The 19,085-nt window shown below is 42.1% G+C and overlaps 2 protein-coding genes and 1 pseudogene across 2 annotated transcripts; 2 read left to right on the top strand and 1 right to left on the bottom strand.

Annotated features, from left to right (window-relative positions):
* Positions 1-819: 819 nt before the first annotated feature.
* Positions 820-2,517, top strand: LOC144664193 (uncharacterized). Its single transcript, XM_078525303.1, has 3 exons — positions 820-950; positions 1,476-1,754; positions 1,878-2,517. The coding sequence occupies exons 1-3, from the start codon at positions 820-822 to the stop codon at positions 2,515-2,517; spliced, it is 1,050 nt and encodes a 349-aa protein (XP_078381429.1).
* Positions 2,518-3,926: 1,409 nt separating this feature from the next.
* On the top strand, positions 3,927-4,950 carry LOC144662836 (uncharacterized; annotated as a pseudogene).
* Positions 4,951-17,538: 12,588 nt separating this feature from the next.
* On the bottom strand, positions 17,539-18,627 carry LOC144664194 (uncharacterized). The gene has a single exon (XM_078525305.1). The coding sequence runs from the start codon at positions 18,625-18,627 to the stop codon at positions 17,539-17,541; it is 1,089 nt and encodes a 362-aa protein (XP_078381431.1).
* Positions 18,628-19,085: the final 458 nt, after the last annotated feature.

The following is a 19,085-nucleotide window of genomic DNA, read 5'->3' on the forward strand; positions in this document are numbered from 1 at the left end:
GGTCTGCGGAAAACCAGCAAAATCCTAAAAGCTGCAAGGCTCTAGAGCTTAAAAGTGACCTGCAGGCTTGAAGGATACCAGTGTCGAACTAAAATACAGGAAGAACTGTTAAAACTGATCAAGAAGGCTCACAAACTTAACCTGAACTGTCGAAAGAGTGCTAGTCGGTTAGCGATATTATGCTAAGTCACCTCAACATAAGGTTAAATTCCTATCTGTAAATATTCATCCTGATTGTGCATTCTCGAAAATTTACAGTTGCCCTCGAGGCTTCGCTTCTCGGCCAACTTTCTCAATGTTTCAGCCTCGGGCATTATCCTCCAATACACCAGCCGCCTGAAGGGGTTTATTTACTAAATAGACATCTGCGAATATATCGAATGGTCAACACATTGTGGTGAAATGTGAATAGACGTCACGCAACACTTTTGACACGCTTGAGATACCTTCAGAGGGGGCTTGGATACGCATAACCGTAACGTAACGTATTGAACGTATTGATTTATTGAAAGCCGATGTTAAAAGTATATTTTGCTGATATAAGCACGGTGCAAGAAAGGTAACTTGAATTAAAATAGTGTAATCTAAAGACATAATGCTAGTTTTATCTCATAAGTGGACTCATAAGAACAAAAATGCATTTGCTTAGAAAATTAAACCCCACAATAGTGACCTTCAGCTCGATCTAGCACATCACAGCGATGCTACATAAAACGAAACACAAGTGATCCGATACAGGAAAGAACTTTAGACACAGTCCAAGCGTTGAACATGTACAAGACGTCAATTGCTGAAGTCAAGTTTAACATGTAATCAATGATGAGAGGTTTACCTTTTGAAGTGGCCGGTGTTGCTTTTAAGCTGAAATCACCGATAGCGCGAGTCAACGTTTTCTTGTCAGATCGAGCAAAGGAAGTAGTCGAAGTTCGTCAAGCCTGTCTTAAAGAGAGGTGCAATTTATTTTCGCCAAGAAACTTACACCGATTGATCGGAAGACAAAAAATGACAAAGACGACTTATATGACTGAGAGAACACAAAAGAAGGATTAATGACGGAATGAAACATACCTGCAGGCTGAAGTAACAGCAATGCAAGGATACAGAAGTCTGTTGGTAATCGTGCCGACTTCACAAGACACATCTTACCGATGATAAAGACAAGGTCTTTATAAACTGCTATGAGATTAAACAGGAGCTATCAAACACGTAGATTAGAATTGGTTTTCGAAGTTTAGTTTTGTATCGTACAACACTCGCTCATCCGGCAATTCGCAAAACTGAAATGTTCACGTGACTAGCTTAAGCCGATTTTTAACAGGTCACGCTAGTTGTTAATTCATGCATATATCAACTGACTTGATTTAACAAAAGGTGTGTACTGAATTTGGACACGCCACTATAGTTCTGAACCATATTTTTGTAAGGAGCGTTAAATAAGGGCTAGTTTTAGCCCACGTTGAACGTTGGTACTCCAGTTTATGTGTTTCGAACCAAAAAGACTGCATATACGGCATTTCGTTCGATTTATCTGTCATCATCTGCTACGCACCCATAGAAGATGCAGAGGAGGCGCAGAAAGATGTTTTCTACGACCAGCTTCAGCAAGCTGTTCAAGAGGTACCATCACACGATGTGCTGTGTGTGATTGGAGATTTCAACGCTCACGTTGGAAACGACAATGAAGGCCGTGAGAAGATCATGGGGAAGAACGGGTGTGGTAACATCAACGACAATGGACGCAGACTCTGTGACCTGTGCGTGGAGAACAACTTGGCTATTGGTGGAACCCTATTCCCGCACAGAGAGATCCACAAGATGACATGGACATCCCCAAACGGCAAGACACATACGTAGATTGATCACGTCATAATCAACAGCAAAGGGAAGAACTCGCTTTTAGATGTGAAGGCACGAAGAGGAGCAGATGTTGAGAATGACCACCAGCTGCTGATGGCAACGCTGGCTATCAAGTTGCGCAAAACCAAGAGGGGAAAAGTAAGCGCAACGAGGATCGATGCCGCTAAACTTAAAGTTCCAGAAATAATGACAGCATTTCAGCTGGAACTCAGAAACCGCTTTGAAGCCCTTGAAGAAGAACCGGGCGAACATAACCTCAGCAATTTTCACCAGACAATGAGAGAAGCAGGAGAGGCGATTCTGGGAATCAGAAGAAGGAAGAAAGAAGAATGGAGACAGCAAGGAACATGGGACAAGATCAATGAAAGGAAACAGATGAAGGAGAAGATAAATTCAACAAGATCAGAGAGAGTGAAGGACCGCTGCAGAAAGAAATACCAAGAACTGGATAAGGAGGTGAAAAGGATGGCCAAGAGGGGCAAGAAGGACTACGTCGAGAACCTGGCTGAGGAAGCAGAAGAGGCTGCAGCACGGCAAGACCTGAAAACGTTATATACAATCTCGAAGACACTCCGGGGTGGATACAGAAGTGGAAACAGGCCCGGTAAGGATAAGAATGGCAGGGTTCTATCTCGAGTAGATGACAACTTGAAGAGATAGCAAGAGCATTTCCACAGTATCCTCAATCGACCAGACCCTGAAAACGCAGCCTCAATACCCAAGCCACTCAAGACGTTGACATCAACACTGACCCCCCCCCCCCCCTCAATCCAAGAAATCAAGAAGGCCATCAAGGAGATGAAAAACGGCAAAGCGCCTGGAGCAGACGGAATCTGTGCTGAACTGCTAAAAGCGGAAGAAACTCTGATATCCACCATCCTTCAGAAGATCTTCCAAGAAATCTGGATTTCCGAGAACATGCCTGAAGATTGGAAGACTGGCTTGATCGTAAGGCTTGCCAAAAAAGGAGACTTATCTGATTGTAACAACTGGAGGGGTGTAACACTCCTGAGTCTCACAAGCAAAGTGTTCAGCAAAATCATACTAGGGCGCATGACTGCTGCCCTGGAGAAGAACATTCGTAAAGAGCAAGCTGGCTTCCGTAAAGGGAGATCCTGCAGTGACCACATCTTCACTCTCAGGCAGATATTTGAGCAGGCGAAGAAATGAAACAGCACAGTCTTTGCGAATTTCATAGAATTTGAAAAATCCTTCGATAGCATCCACATGGAAACGCTATGGTGCATCCTTCGACACTACGGAATACCATTCAAAGTAGTGAATATCATCAGGATACTATATCACGACGTAAAGCAGGGGTGCATACTGGCACCGTTTCTTCTCTCTCTCTGTATTGACTGGGTCATGAAGAACACTTCACAAGATCCAAGACGCATTCGATGGACTCTCTCTGATGTGCTCAGCGACCTTGATTTTGCAGACGACATCTGCCTCTTAGCCCACCGCCACACAGACATGCAGGCCATGACTGAAGGTCTGGCATCTACAGCTGCTGTGCTTGGTCTTAAGGTTAGCCCCAAGAAAACCAAACACATGAGAATGAACCATTGCTCAGATGCGCCGATCACCCTGCATGGGAAGATAGTTGAAGAAGTCAACGAGTTTACGTGCCTTGGCTCCAAGATGACCACCGATGGATACTCAGAGCCAGAGATTAAAGCAAGGCTCTCCAAGGCAGGGCAAGCATTTGCCTCCCTCAAGAACATCTAGACTCCGTTCTTAGGCGTTCTCACCACGTTGCTGTATGGGTGTGATTCATGGAAGGCCACAAAAGCCGTTTTCCACAAACTTGACACATTCCAAGATCGGTGTCTACGCCGCATTCTGAACATCTTCTGGCCTAACGTCATTTCAAACGCCGAGCTACGCCGGGCAACCTCAACGAACAACATCAGCTCCGAGGTGAAGAAGAGAAGGTGGTGCTGGATCGGACACGTCCTTAGGATGGATCCATCAACAATTCCCAGAGTTGCTCTGCACTGGACTCCATCTGGGAAAAGAGCAAGGGGACGACCAAAAGAGACCTGGCGGCGGACAGTTGAAAAAGAGATGCGGAAAAGCGGACTCAGTTGGGGGGAGCTGAGAAAGACTGCAAAGAACAGGCAGCAGTGGCGGAATCTGGTAACGACCTTATGTGCCCAAGGGCACAAAGAGGATTGAGTGAGTGAGTGTAACGAGAAAAAGATACAGACATCGCTACAGCAAATGTCAGTTGGACAACTGGATACAAACCTTCGTAGATTCTACGCAGAGGCCAGAAATAAACCAGGAGATGTTTACAGCAAATCCACACTTCTTGGTTTTCGCAACGGAATTGAAAGATATTTGAATGCACCGCCACTAAACAAAGGTCTGAAGCTCACTTCTGATCCCAGGTTTAAGAGGTCAAACGAGAAGTTACTGCAACAGTCGTCAGCTTGAAGCGCCAGGGAAAAGAAAATGTCAAACACAAGCCGGCGATTGAAAACGAAGATCTGATGAATCGGTTCTTGCTCTGAGCAACCCACTCGCTCTTCTTCTAAACGTCTGGTTTCATGTGGTTCTCTTCTTTTGCAGAAGAGGTCGGGAGGGGCAGAGGCAGCTTACAAAGTCCAGTTTCAAGTTTGAAGTCGATCCAGCCGGCCGACACTACGCAACAATGGCGCATGATGAGGCGACCAAGAACCATCCTGGTGGTGTTGCAGATGTTCCTAGCGCCAAAAAATACGCCCGTATGTACGAAACAGAAGACGTAAACGACGGCTACAAGGCCTTGAGGAGTGGAGTGCCGAAGACAACGTCTGGTACGAAGCGCTTCCAGTCGGCGTAAACTCGCTTTACACCATGATGGAGAATATCAGTCAAGCAGCTTCCCTGCCACAACTCTACACCAACCACAGTGTCAAAGCGACTGCCATAACCGTATGGTCTAATGCTGGAATCCCAAACAGGCACATAATGGCGATCTCCGGGCACAGAAATGAGCAAAGGCTTGCTCATTACAACACGCGCCTATCCACTTCCCAGCTTCGCAATTATAGTGAAGGACTATCAAGAAGCCCTGTCCGCCACTCCTGAGTCTTCTTCTACCAGTTGTGCAACCGGTATAACTGTACGTCAAAACAACAGTCTGGTTCTTGCCCAGGAACGAAGTTCACGTTTCCTCGAGTCCGTCTTCACAAACTGCACGGCAACGTCAACATCGTTTTCAGCAATCAAAACCCCACTTCGGGTCTTTGACTTTGACTAAGCCAATGTTTCAACAACAGTTTGAACTTGAGAACACTTGATAGTTTTTTTTATTTTTTTGGTCTAAATTTTCACTGAGTTAAAGAAGTAAATTCTGTGAATTTTCATTGACAATATTTAAAACTCACAAAAAAAAAAACAGTTTTCGCGCTAAAGTTTGCTGTAGCTAAGTTATAAAAGAATTGGTTCATGCTTTTAGCTGTGCGTACATGTATATCGAGTTATGGATGCACTTGGGAAGTTTGGAGAGCACTCAAGAAGCAAGTGTTGCTCTCGGCTATTGCCTCGAAACGGGTTAGAAAGTAAACATTTAGTCATTTTGTGACACTTTTAAAGAAATGGGCTTGATTTTTGACCGATATCATGCCATTTCTTTGCCCAAGTCGTGAACTTAGTGACCAAAAGCTCTTTTGAGGTGTTGAAGGGATGATTACATGCCACGTGAAGAGTAATTCCCGTTTATTTTGATAAATTGAAGCAGTTTTTACGACGTCTTGGCATTGCACTAGAAATGCACTACTTATAACCGATGTTTCCTTCTACTTGGGCATTGAGCGTTTTATTTCATCCTGTTGTTCAAGAAAACGTTCCAAGATAGTTTTTTATCCGGGTTACTGGTAAAAACCTCTCTTGCGGCATGCGTGTAAAATTCTCATGCCATTCTTGCACGTTTTTCGCGCGGCGACCTTTATCGAGCGGCAGAGGAGAGCCTGGGTAAGATGTTGACAGCTCATTTCCGGTTCATGCCCAGCATGAAACTGAAATGACCCTTTTCATTCCGGGCATGGAAAAGTGTCATTTCCGGTTCATGCTGGGCATGAACCGGAAATGAGCTGTCAACATTCCCAGCATGAAAAATCACTGATTTCTGAGATTCACAAAGATGAGTAAAAAATGAACATCACGGTCGCAGGGGCGAAAAGCAAACATACTCCGCTTAAGTGAAAAGAATTCTGCTAGTTTAATTTTAGGCCTCGCGGAATGGTATGCAGTACATCAGCAGGGAAAAATTTATGACATGCGCAGTCGAACCGTTTCTCGAAAACACTTGCTCCAGTCAAATTATTGTAAACTGTTTGGCTGAATATCGTCTTTAAACGCGAAGTTTTTGGCCCATAGACATGCAAAGAAGGAAGAATGTGACACAGCTGAAAGTTCTACCGTTTTATTTTTTTCTCTTTCGTCGCGTAAGTGGCAGAAATACGTATTCTTTTACTTTTTTGCCGTCCTCAGCGGTCAGAGGCGGTGATTTCGAAAAACCGAAACGGTGAAGTTCGAGATTTGCCTTCTAGGTTTCTGGCTACTGAAGGTCTAGAGGCCTAGAGTGATGGCTCTTGAAGTTATTTCAACTTTTTCCCCGTGCGCTCAAGATATTGTAGTGGAATAAATATCGAATGCACTAAGCGCACGGAGATAGCTTTGGAGATGTTAAATTCAAGGCTACGAGAGGTGAGTTCATGCTCGATTGTTTCAGGTAATGCAAATATTTTACCCCTGCTAGCATTGATTAGTAAGTCACAACAACTGTTTGGTATTCCTGTAATGATTTTTTTCAACATAACAGGCATATTCATTTTAAATGATCTGAATAAAGGTGGTAATGTTTAGTCATCCCGCTGTCCATAAAATTTTCATGATATTTTGAGAGGGAATATAGTTCAGTGTGTTTTATCAGGTTTTAATAAACACTGCTCTGCTTTACATTCCACTTTATTAAGTTACTTTTGATTTCTTTCAATCTTGTTTTTTTTTCTCATGCAACATGTTACCTTATGTACATTAGTACACTGCTTAATGTTATTTTATCTTATACAAGCTACACGCTTTTGTAAATTTGAGGAAACTTTTCGTTAAAAACTACCAATACTGACATTTTTACTGTGAAAATTACGCGGCTTACTTATCATGCTAGTTTTAAACAACTGCCCCATATGAATGATAATGAAAGACAGTGTTATGTACATGTATGTTCAAATTCATTCTAAACTTTTTACTGTACAACTTTACAGTAATCATGTATTGCATTCTAATCACTAAGAAATATTTTGATATTTACAATCATTATTATTTACACTGCAACAATTTGTATTTTACAAAACTATTTACTTTATCTGATCTCAGATAGAACATAGTTGAAGCACATTAAATTTAGTATAAAATTTTTACAATTGAAAATAATCTTTTTAGGAAAATACATTTTAGAAAGAGCCACCCCATATTTGACTTTCATTCTTCATGCACAGGTAACTGGGTGGTATGCATGTCCAAAGGGGATGGAAGATCAATGTTCAAAGACTGTACAATGTTTGGCAGGTTTTGTACGAAGAACTGACAATCTCTTAGTAAGTCATGTATTGAAAGTTCCTGTCCATAACCCCATACCTCAGTAGCTGCAAGTTGCATGATGGAACCTTTCCAGCTGTTCTGAATTCTGTAATGACAGTTGGCTGGAATGACCTCTGGTTTTTCAATTGTGATGTGCCTTTGGTGGAAGCTTTCCACTGCAGTTCAATTTTGCGGCCTTCAGTTTTAAGGGACTGGATCATGCTTGACGTGTTGCTATTTAGTTTCCTTGCTTCCCAAGCTTTGGGATATACATCTTTTGCTGTCAGTGGCCCATGGTTTTCACATTTTTGGATTGTGTTTAACTTCTTTCTTGCCTCTGGCAAAAGGTCTGAGGTATGGGTGTTTCCATATGCCTTCATTCTTTCTTCGTGAACTTCTCTTGCTGCTTCAGTTGTGCGGTTGTTGTTTTTTCCACTGTGAAGAATGTTTTCAACAAATGTTATCGATGCTTGTTTTGTCAGCTCTGACATGCTGTAATTAAGATAAAGTTGTGACAGGTTAAACTGCCTTTCAGCAATAACATTGTTCACAGGAATACTGAAAATGTGTTTGGCATAGAACGCATAAAGGTGAGGGCTAGCTTCTTTGCTGATGAGACTACTCTGTGGTGATGTTGCAACTCTTTTAATATCATTCAGTAGTTTTGGTTCCTTTAAGCTCCAGATTTCTGCCCATTTAACTAAACCAGCTCTGTCCTTACAAACCAATGTGTGAAGGTTTTGTCCATGTACAAGGGCATTTTGCACTGGCCTGATTTCTTTTTCTCTTTCAGTTGACAGCGTGACAGGAATTTCAAGAGCCTTCAAAACAGAATACCAGAAAGAACTTTGATATCTTGGATCAGCTCCAATTCCAAATAATTTGGGGAAGGACAACCACTCTGATCCATGGTCTTTAACAACTTTAAGTGCTTCTTGCAACATTGGCCTCTGCACTTCCTGACGAAAGTGGTTGATGGCTGCATGATCCTTCAGTGACATCTTCAACTGCTGCTCAGTTAAAGGAAAATATGCTGATGGAGACATCAACATTTTACTTAATGTTTCGTTATGTTTAAGGACAGTTGCCGGCCATAATCGCGCCAGGTATCCACTGGAGAAGCCAAGTTCTTGATCTGAGGCTTGTGATGCATTGAGAGATGGAATAAGAAACTTGTCAAGAAACTCGTACAAAAACTTTATTTCTACTTGAATCATTGGACAGGAGCTCAACTTGATAACATTTTGCCACACTGTATAGCTAGTGGCTGTCTGACTTTGGCATTCTTTTCAGGACACTCTCTCCAAGTTGTAGACAGGCTTTACCATACTTCAAGTGCCATTGAAGTGTCTCATAGTAGTACGTCCACCTTGTGTCAATAAAGGACTGGGGAAGGGGTGGCTCTTTACTTAAGATTCCTAGTGATACATACATTGATTTGTACTGACTTGGGCGTTCATGATAAAGCCAAGATACTTTATAAAGTAGTTGCAATACATGGTTGTTATTCATATCACCCTTGGCCCCAAACCCAGCTTGGCACATCCTCCTTAGCATAATGTTCAGGACATGGGGGTAACATCCAACAAAGCCAACAAAGAACATGTCTTTTTCAAAAACCCTTGAATTATTTAATTTGCTATTAAACCATTAGCCTTTCCCTTCTGGGTTGAAGCATTATCCCCAACCAACCCTGAAACATTAGTTATGCCATATTCATTATGAACAACATGATAGTCTACATCAGACTGGTGTTTTCCAGACCCACTTGCTGTCAAACTGTTGCCAAGGACATATGCCCTTGGCTTATTCATCTCTGGGCACCAGGTGTGAACACCTACAATATGCCGCTCTTCTCCACCTTTGTTGGAGTCATCACTCCACACATGAAAATCATATTCGCTTCTTGCAAATTTTTTGCGTAATGTAAGTTTACAGTGTGGAGGGCGAGACAACAACATTTGTTGGGGGACTACAGTTAAATAAAATACTGAAAATGAGATGTAGTGCAATAGGCGTCTTTTGACTAGAGAGCAAACATGCGTGCTGTAAGTATCTCACGCAGGCCATAAACATTACTGTTCTATGATTAGTTCCATTAGTTCCATGGGAAAATGTATCCACAAGGGAATACCTAGGTTTCTTTACATTTTCATCATTTTCCTTTAATTGTCTTTTCAGCTTTGTGGAAGCGGATTTTGTCCCTCGTAGTTTGTTACCGACTTGTTTTGTTTTCAATTCAGTAGACTTCAAAGTTCTTGCATGCTTCTTTGCTTCACTTTGTAACTTCAAGACATCTTTCCTTAGGTCATTGTTAATTCTTCTCAAAAATACTGTAAATATGAAAATGTCATTATTAAAAACTATTCGTTACTATGATAAATAGGGCTTTACAAGTTTTTTGAAAGTACAAACTTGTATTTTGTTATTTAAATTGAAGGATAGAAAAACTAAGGTATACAGTGTACTTGTGAAAGTGTCTGTTTCCTCAGCGGTCCGCTTATAATGAGTCGAGCTGTTGACCTGCTCAGTAATTTACAAAACGAAACGCAGACAAACCCTTTAGGAAAAAAATGCATTCTCCCAAAATTTAAGTCTAGACTAAAGTTTGACGGTCGCTTTTGGTTAAAAGGCTGGGTTTTTTTTACAGGAACCTACGAAAGTACCCCGAAGTACTGGCGTAATATACGAAAGCCGGCCGGCCACATAAAACTAAAAATAATCTAAATATCTATCTAAATTTGGACACTTTTCAATGGTTCGAACGAGAAGGCTTTTTCAAAAGAGCATTTAGCTCCGATACAAATCTTGTTTACTACGTACCCAGCTATAAAGGAGCCCTTTCTTTGCGAAGCGGTGATATCCAGTCCAGAGTATGTTATTAATTTTTTGTCTGTTCGCAACTCGGCGTCCAACTCGATCGCCAAAACCGCCGCTTAAAGTCCTTAAAGTTTGGTATTTAGACACAAAGACTACACCATTAGATTTGCTTTATTTTACAAACTTTTTAAAACTATTTTCCTTTTAAGTATTCCTTGTCCCCTTGAAGTGGCAATACAAAAGTTTGAATTTAACAATTAAGAGTGACAATGTTGATAGCCACGCAATGACATCGGGTCTCTGTAAAAGGCCGACCGGATGGCGGCGGATAGCGGATGGCGGATGGCGGATGGCGGATGAGAAAAGGCGGATGAGAAAAGGCGGATGGAAAAAGGCGGATGACAAAATGCGGATACCAAAAACAAAATTTTTAAAAATATAGAAAGAACTTTTTTAATAACTCAATAACTTGATCAAGTAAATATTAGCACATTCAGTCCAGGAGATGTCCGACAAGACGAAAGAAACAGAGATAAAAACCCTCAGACTTTCCTTTATCAGACGGGGGGTGTTACTAAACTGGGGATATATACCATATTTTTATTTCCTTTTTTCCCACACAGGCCGCAGTATTGTTCGTGGATGGTTGCTCGACTTTATCACGTAAAACTGGACAGACAAACAAGCAAACCGTAAATATATCCCACACAATGAAGGATTTCTATATCTTCTTAATCCCTCGAGGTCGATCTCGAGATGGGATTTTGGTTACCTGTGGAGAAAATCACGCCAATTTTCCCGTAAACTTTTTATTCTACGGGAGCTCTTGAGCTCCCGAAAGCACTTCTCGGGACTTATTTTGTCGCTATAAAATTGCATCTCCGAAAAACTTTTCTGAAAACAAAGGGCGGCGAAGGACTTATATGAAATAGACTGAAATAGACTGCAATAAAGGATGTGTGAGAGAAAGACGTCTGGTAGAATTCGGTTGTTTAATTGACAAATTTTCAAAACAAACTCCGGCGCGCCAAGAATAACTTTCACTTCGCGAAGAGAATTCAACGTAGCGCGATTTAAACACATACTTGATGGCCGACTCTTTCCTTCTGAAATTGTTGACAGAAACTTCCAAAATTCATTTAGTGTATGTACACATGGATAGTCCAGTCTCTTTACTATCAATGATGTACAGCAAGTTCGCCAAAGTACTGAGTGACAATGGTAGAGAAGAATTCGACCAAAAGTAACTTTATTCAACCAAAATTCAAGGCATTAAAACAAGGTGGATGCTGTGTTGTTTATAGCGCGAGCCCGTAAATTACAAGCCGGGAATAAACAAATTTAAACAAACAGAAACGCTTTAAACACTTACATCAAGCTGCCTTTACATTAAGTAGCCCAGAGGTGAATCAGTTTTAAAAAATAAACATTGCTGGAACTGTACAAATCGCCAGAGATTGAAAAAAATCGAAAAAGTTTTGAATTTGATGCGTACGTGACAAACCCAGCTCAGTGCAGCGGTGTCAATTGCAATTTTTAAACCAATCACAGGCTGGAAAATTGAAGCTCGCGCTAAGGCTCGAGATCGACCTCGAAGGAGAAACCCTTTATTGTGTGCGATATATTTACGGTTTGCTTTTTTGTCTGTCCAGTTTTACGTGATAAAGTCGAGCAACCATCCACAAACAATACTGCGGCCTGTGTGGGAAAAAAGGAAACAAAAAATGGTCTGCTGATTCTCAGTTTAGTAACAACCCCGGTCTTATGATAAAGGAAAGTCAAGGGTTTTTTTATCTCTGTTTCTTTCGTCTTGTCAGACATCTTCTGGACAGAATGTGCTAATATTTACTTGATCAAGTTATTTTGTTATTAAAAAAGTTCTTTCTATATTTTTTAAAAAATTTTTTTTTGGTATCCGCATTTTGTCATCCGCCTTTTTCCATCCGCCTTTTCTCGTCCGCCATCCGCCATCTGCCGCCATCCGGTCCGCTCTTTACAGAGACCCATTGACATCGCCACGAATTTTTAATATATTTGTCGGAAAGCGGCCTGGTAATTTAGAAACTTCAATAAACACTTTTTAGGAAATTTATTGACGGCTTAATGACTACTTGAGCAGAGACTTACCTATACTTCGTCGTAGAGTTTGTATTGTCCTCTTCAGACCGACACTTTCACCCTGTTGGCGTTTACAGTCTCGCTCGAGTTTTTCGATTTTTTCCTCGCTCGACAGGATTTTCAAATCTACTCGGACACTGTTTGTTGCTCCTTTTTTCACGTTTCCATTGGTAATTTCTTTCTTCTTCTTTACTGACGGTTGATTTAACCGGGAAAACTGACTGCCGTGAACTCTTTTTCGTGCCATCTGCTCGCCATTTTGTTGCAATTTTAAAATAATTTGCTTGAATGAGCTTGAATGTCAACATAAGCGAGTTGAGCCCGCGTATGCACGAGAACAGCAGTTTTCCCCCAAAAAAGTACTCTACGCATGTCTCAAAAAAATGGGCATCAGGGGTCCAAGGGGGAGGGATACCGTTCCGTGAGGCCTAAATTTATACATTAAAAATAATCTACAGCAAACTTGGCACGGAAATCACTCTCTGACCATATTCTATGTAACTGAACGACCGAATGAATCACCATTACCTACATTCCATGGTGAGAGTTGTTATCTGTGTCTTGAATTCATTCTTCCCTCCACATTTAAGAAAATTCGTCAAAATCTGTTTGTAAAGCTATGATAGATTTAAACTGCCAACGTAATTGACGGGACAATCCGGACGATTTTTTAACGAGTGAAAAAATAGTAGAAGGCTTTTGATTTTCGTACATTTTTCATTAGCGAAAAATATAGTATGATTTTTTTTGAGGCGTTTACATATATTACTTCACAAAAAGTGCAGTGGGTTTGATTCGCGCGTTGCAAACGAATAATGCACTGACCATGTCTATCATGAAGAAGGTTCAGCTCCAGGTAGTGCTGTTGTTATGGTCGGAAACATTTTTGGTCACGTCTTGAATAATGTGAAATTTCGAGGGAACAATACTTACATTTTAAAGACCATTTTGTTGGCAAAGATGAAGAGAGCTTAAAGTTAAATTTTGTTTCCTTGATATGAGTTTAGTTTCTTTATTGTCTTTTTGACTGGATACTTTCAATGCGAGTTGTTTGTTGTAGTGTACAACAGAAGTGGTAAGCTACTTTTGCCATGCAAGTACTAAATTCAAGCAGGCGGTCGAGAAGTGTACAAAACATTTCCTAATAAAATCAGGGCATCAACAAAACAACATTACATGCCTGATTGCCATACCTGATTCCGTTTTTAATAGTTTAAAAATACGTTTATTAAAAAACGCATTACAAGATACACTAATCCTACAGCATCACTATTTTTACAACAATACTAGTTACAATAACACCTCATTACAATGATATCAGCGAGAATATATATGACACTTACAGTACAAAAGAAACACCGTAAACCTAAAGCGGTTTTCACACGGCAAACTAAAGTTGGCAAACACATGTTGGCAAACTCAAGTTGTTGTGTGTGAACGACACAACAACAGTTGGGTAACAAGTTGGCAAACTGTCTGTGAGAATAGAGACAAGTTCTATTTTGTCGCCAAAAGTTGGCCAACTTGTTTGTCGTTGTTGCGTCGTTCACACACACCAACTTGACACCATTGCAATCACCATTGCAATCAATCAATCGAATCTGACAAACCTCAGTGTCGCTAAACGTTTTTAAGGAGATAACATTTTAGCATTTTCACAGCCACAGTCACATCTTGTTTACCATGGAAGTTCTTTGCTGTTACCTTAGCAACGTGGGAGAAAGCTCCCTTCCCGATATTTTTAATGATGTTGACTTGTTCTCGTCTGATCTCCCAGCTTCTTGTTGAAGGATGAAGCGGCATGTAATCACTGCTGTTAGGAATCTCGTAAGTTGTGCTTGTAACTTCACTTGTTTCTATTGACTGAGCATCTGCCTCTTGCTGGACAACAGTTGTCTAGGAATAAGCAGTAAAAGTTAATGACGAAAATTCAATTTGAAATAATAATTGGTAGAATGGCTTTCCCCCCGAGCCTATACTAAAAGAAAAATTAAATTTGAATTAAGTTTAATTTGAATAGAATCTGTCAAATCTGCCAGCGATGAGGATTTGCTACCACTGAAATTAGAAGATATGATTGTATTTTTTTTAAAATCAGTTTAAAACCTCATTGAAATATGCCGATGCAGTATTGTGAATAGTCATTTATAGCTGCTGCTGAGTTTTCCCGGGTTAAAAGAGGCTAACTATAAGTAATTTGCTGTTTTGTTATCATCAAATATTGACTGTTGTACTCACCGTTTCTCACGCTTATGGATTGCTGAAAAACAAAAACGTGTACAGAGGTAAAGCAATTATTTTTTCATGTTTATAGCTTATAATTTATAAACGACACCTTAATTGAATTCTGCCATCCTATTCAGTAAAGAGATTAAAATAATTGCATGGCGGGTACCAGAGGTTTTTACAAATAAGGCAGGGTTAGCAAACATGAAAAAAGGTTTTTTTTTTAGCAAAGGTTTTGTTTCTCCCAATGCCTTGGTACAGGCAGACACCAACTTGACCAAAACCGGAAGCCGGACAAGAAAAACCATTGACCCCAGTGTGAGCGCATAAAGCGATTCGGAGTCAACAAACGACACAGTACAAATTTTATGCTTTACTCACATCGACACAGTTCGAAGACGCGTACATAATTGACAATTCGATGACCATAACCAAAGCTTACGATGAGAACGATAATTAAGCGATGGCAAATAAGCTTGTGCTTGTACAACAGTTAATACTTGTATCTCGACGCTACTTGTACTCTACTTGACCTTTATACTTGTACGAAGAGATGTATAGTAAATAACAGCTTGTACGGTTTGAACGATACAACTTGTGCGATAGACTTGTACGATTTGTACGGTTTGTACGGTTTGTACGGTTTCGAAAACTAAAACGAAAAATAAATTACAATAAATAAAAGAAATGTCTAGCGAAGATAAGGGTAGACTAGAACTTACGTTTGTGTCCTCTGTAAACGGCTGTAAAACACGATAAACCGTAGAAAACTATGCTCCAAAACAATTTCACCGTAAGATGTTCAACTTTTCCTCGAGCACATGGTTTACTCCTCGGTCGCAATGCACCGTGGGATAGTGCCATTGCGTGCGTGACATCACGCGTGTCTTTCTCGAGTCGCAATGTAACGTAACGGCAGTAACATTCCCGACCCCATAAGCGACGCTTAACATGTCAAGTCCAATGTTCAAGAAAAAATAAAATAAAAATTAACGAGACAAGTCCTTAATAACTTTCACTAAAAGTGATTCTCAGTTCAGTTCTTTGAAGTGTTCCATTTCCTTACTCATCTCCGGGTTCATGCTCCTCCTTGGCTAGCAAGAGGACAACCTTGTCAACTGGACGGCGTAGTTCTGAGGTTTGGGTCTTCTGCTGGACACTGCGCACAAACCCATTCTTGTCCGCTTCCGTCTTGGTCACTCGACCCATGGGCCAAATGTTTCTGGGGGAGTTGTCGTCCTTCACAAGAACAACATCACCGACTGCTAAGTTTCGCTTTGGGCTGTTCCACTTTGGGCGTTGTTGGAGTGTCAGGAGGTACTCTCTCTTCCAACGAGTCCAGAACAGGTTTGCTAAGTATTGTACCCTTCGCCAGCGTCGCCTCAGGTAGTCATGACACTTGTCAGGTAGTATGACACTTGTCTTCATCGTTAGAATATTGCTAGGGCTCAAAGGGTTGAAGTCGTCAGGATCACTTGATGCGAACGTTAGGGGTCTGGAGTTTATGATGGCCTGAACTTCACAAAGCAAGGTCCTGAAGGACTCGTCATCGAGACGGGTGCCATGCTCGTGCAGCAGGACGGTGAGTACCTTGCGGGTGGTACGGATTTGCCTTTCCCAGATGCCACCCATGTGGCTGGCGCTTGGCGGGTTAAAAATCCATTCTGTGCCCTCTTGGCGCAGCCTGATTCTGATTTGGTCATTGTCCATCTTATTAATTGCTTGTTGCAAATTGCAACTCATTAGTGGCGCCTACAGAATTCGAGCCGTTGTCGCTGCGAATCTCTCGGACGGGTCCACGACAAGCAATAAACCGTCTCAGTGCTTGAATGAACGAGTCTGATTCGAGAGAGTTGGCAATATGAACTGCTCTACTTGCCAAACATGTGAAAAGGCATCCATAGCGTTTAAGTTCCTTTCGGCCTTCCTTAATCACGTATGGGCCGAAGTAATCCACGCCAGTGTACGTGAACGGGGGAGCTGAAGTTACTCTGTCCTTTGGCAAGTCAGCCATCTTCTGTTCGACGACAGGGGCACGGTAACGGCGACAGGTCACACAGTTTGCGATTATGTGACGAACAGCAGCATTGGCACCAGGAATCCAGTACTTTTCCCTCAATTTAGCAAGTGTATGACCGCGGCCTGCGTGTGCTAGGCGTTCATGGAGATGCTGGATGATCAGATTCGTAACATGGCTCTTGCGAGGCAGGATGACAGGATGCTTTGTTTCTTCAGAGAGATCATTAGCCCGGCTGAGACGGCCACCAACACGTAGAAGCTCTTCATGGACAAAGGGATCCAGACGAGTTAAAGAACTTGTCTTCTTCAACACCATTTTCTTTTGCTTTGCCCGACCCCGTTGGTCTCTGTCGTCTTTGCTGCTAACTTCCCTGAGAGCATCAAACTCCTTACTGAAATACTGCGACTGTACGAAGCGGAGGATGGCAACCTCGGCCTCTTCAAGTTCTTACACTGTAAGTGGCATACAATGACGAGGCACTCCTTTCGTTTTGGCTCCTGATGTCTTTGTGTTCGTGGCTGGACAGCGGTCCGGATCTGACACAGGACTAGTAAGCCTTTCAACCTTCTTTTGCTTTTGTAACATGGTCTTGATTCTAAGAAACACAGCCACTGCCAATTTCAGGCGATACCAGCTTGAGTGATATTCGATCAACTTGTTGACTGTAGCAGCTGAGTTATCTGTTACCATGGTACCAGCAGAAACAACTTTTCTGACCTCGGGATCGTTGTCCAGAACTTCACCAACAGGAAAGGGAGCTCTGGCCACTCCGTTTCCGGTTTCCATAAGAATTGTGGACCCTTTATCCAACGTTGCTGCTGGAGAAGTGCGGCACCGGATAACCCCCTTGAGGCATCGTCTGCTGGATTACTGCTGGTATCAATGTATCTCCATTGGGCAGGACTCGTGAAGTCTCTGATCAGCTACACACGATTTGCAACGAATACTTGAAATCTCTTCTGCTCATTTCCAATGTAGCGAAGAACTGTGGTAGAGTCGGTGTGATAAACGGTAATGTCAGGCTTGACCTCTAACTCTTCAAATAGCATTTGTCCCACACGGACAGAAACGGTTGCAGCGGTTAGTTCTAACCGTGGGACTGTCACAGCCTTAATAGGTGCAAGCCGGGCCTTGCCCATTAGGTAGGAACAATGGACGCGCTCTGCATTTTCTTGTAGACGCAAGTAGGCAGCGCATCCATAACCCATCGTGCTGGCATCAGAAAACAAGTGAAGCTGTCTGGAAACGATTGGACCAAAATCTGGTGGCTTGTGGCAACGATCAACATGAAATTGCTCTAGCAATGGAAGCTCTGCACACCATCTTGCCCACTGACTGCGGCAGTCCTCCGGAATATTGTCATCCCAGTCAAGATCCTTGTTACGGCATAAATATTGCAACAACTTCTTTGCTAACAAAGTGAATGGAGCAACGAAGCCCAGTGGGTCGTAAATTGATGACACAGTAGATAGGATTCCCCGTCTTGTGAGCGGTTTGCTGTTAACGATGATTCGAAATCCAAAGGTGTCTGACTGTACACACCATTGCACCCCTAAGGCGCGCTCAACAGGAAGATTGTCACAGTCAAGAGCTATAGATTTGACTTCTTTTGACCACTCGCCTTCTGGTATACGCAGTAAGACTGAGCGATGATTGCAAGTGAGCTTGGTGAGGTGGAATCCACCCTTCTGGCAAGATTGACACAGCCCTTCAATCAGCTCCACTGCAGCATCTTCTGAGCTGACAGAACGTAAACAATCGTCCACGTAGAAGTTCTTGCGTAGTGTGTCAGCAACTAAAGTACCATGCTCTTCTTCGTTATCGCTTGCAGTTTGCTTAAGGGCGAAGTTAGCGATGCTCGGTGAGGAGACTGCCCCAAATAAATGCACGACCATTTGATACTCTTCTAACTCAGCATCTAGATTACCATCTGGCCACCAGAGGAAACGAAGGTAGTCATACTGTTCAGGAAGCACCGTGACTTGGTGGAACATCGATTCCACATCTCCCATAAAGGCGACAGGGTCTTCACGAAATCTGGTTAACACTCCCACGAGAGAGTTTGTAAGATCCGGGCCTTGAAGTAAACAGTCATTGAGAGACACTCCTTGGAGCTTTGCACTACAGTCAAATACAACGCGTATTTTCTCTGGTTTCTTCGGATGATAGACCCCATGGTGGGGTAGGTACCACACCTTTCCTGACTTCGGTATGAGTTATTTACTTGGGACCCTTTGCGCATATCCTTTGGCGATGACATCGTTGACAAAGGTAACATAGTCAGAGCAATACTTAGAATCCTTTAGCATCTTTTTCTTTTGCCAGTTAGCTCTTTTGGTAGCCTGCTCCTTGTTGTTTGGCATGATGACATCATTCCGTCGGAAAGGGGAGGGATCTGGTAATGGCCATTAACTACCTTTGTCTCCTTTTTGGCCATATTCAGAAACTTTCTGTCTTCTTGAGAGAGCCC

This window comes from Oculina patagonica, chromosome 8 (genome assembly GCF_052425735.1).
Source record: "Oculina patagonica isolate OP01 chromosome 8, crgOcupat, whole genome shotgun sequence".
Classification (NCBI taxonomy): domain Eukaryota; kingdom Metazoa; phylum Cnidaria; class Anthozoa; order Scleractinia; family Oculinidae; genus Oculina; species Oculina patagonica.

Excerpts from the sequence above, each read along its gene's own strand:
- LOC144664193 (XM_078525303.1), top strand. The coding sequence starts at position 820 with ATGAGAGGTTTACCTTTTGAAGTGGCCGGTGTTGCTTTTAAGCTGAAA. Across the intron at positions 951-1,475 it reads CAAGCCTGTCTTAAAGAGAG|TTTATGTGTTTCGAACCAAA; the intron begins GTGCAATTTATT and ends TTGGTACTCCAG. Across the intron at positions 1,755-1,877 it reads GGACGCAGACTCTGTGACCT|CAAAGGGAAGAACTCGCTTT; the intron begins GTGCGTGGAGAA and ends CATAATCAACAG.
- LOC144664194 (XM_078525305.1), bottom strand. The coding sequence starts at position 18,627 with ATGGGAGATGTGGAATCGATGTTCCACCAAGTCACGGTGCTTCCTGAA.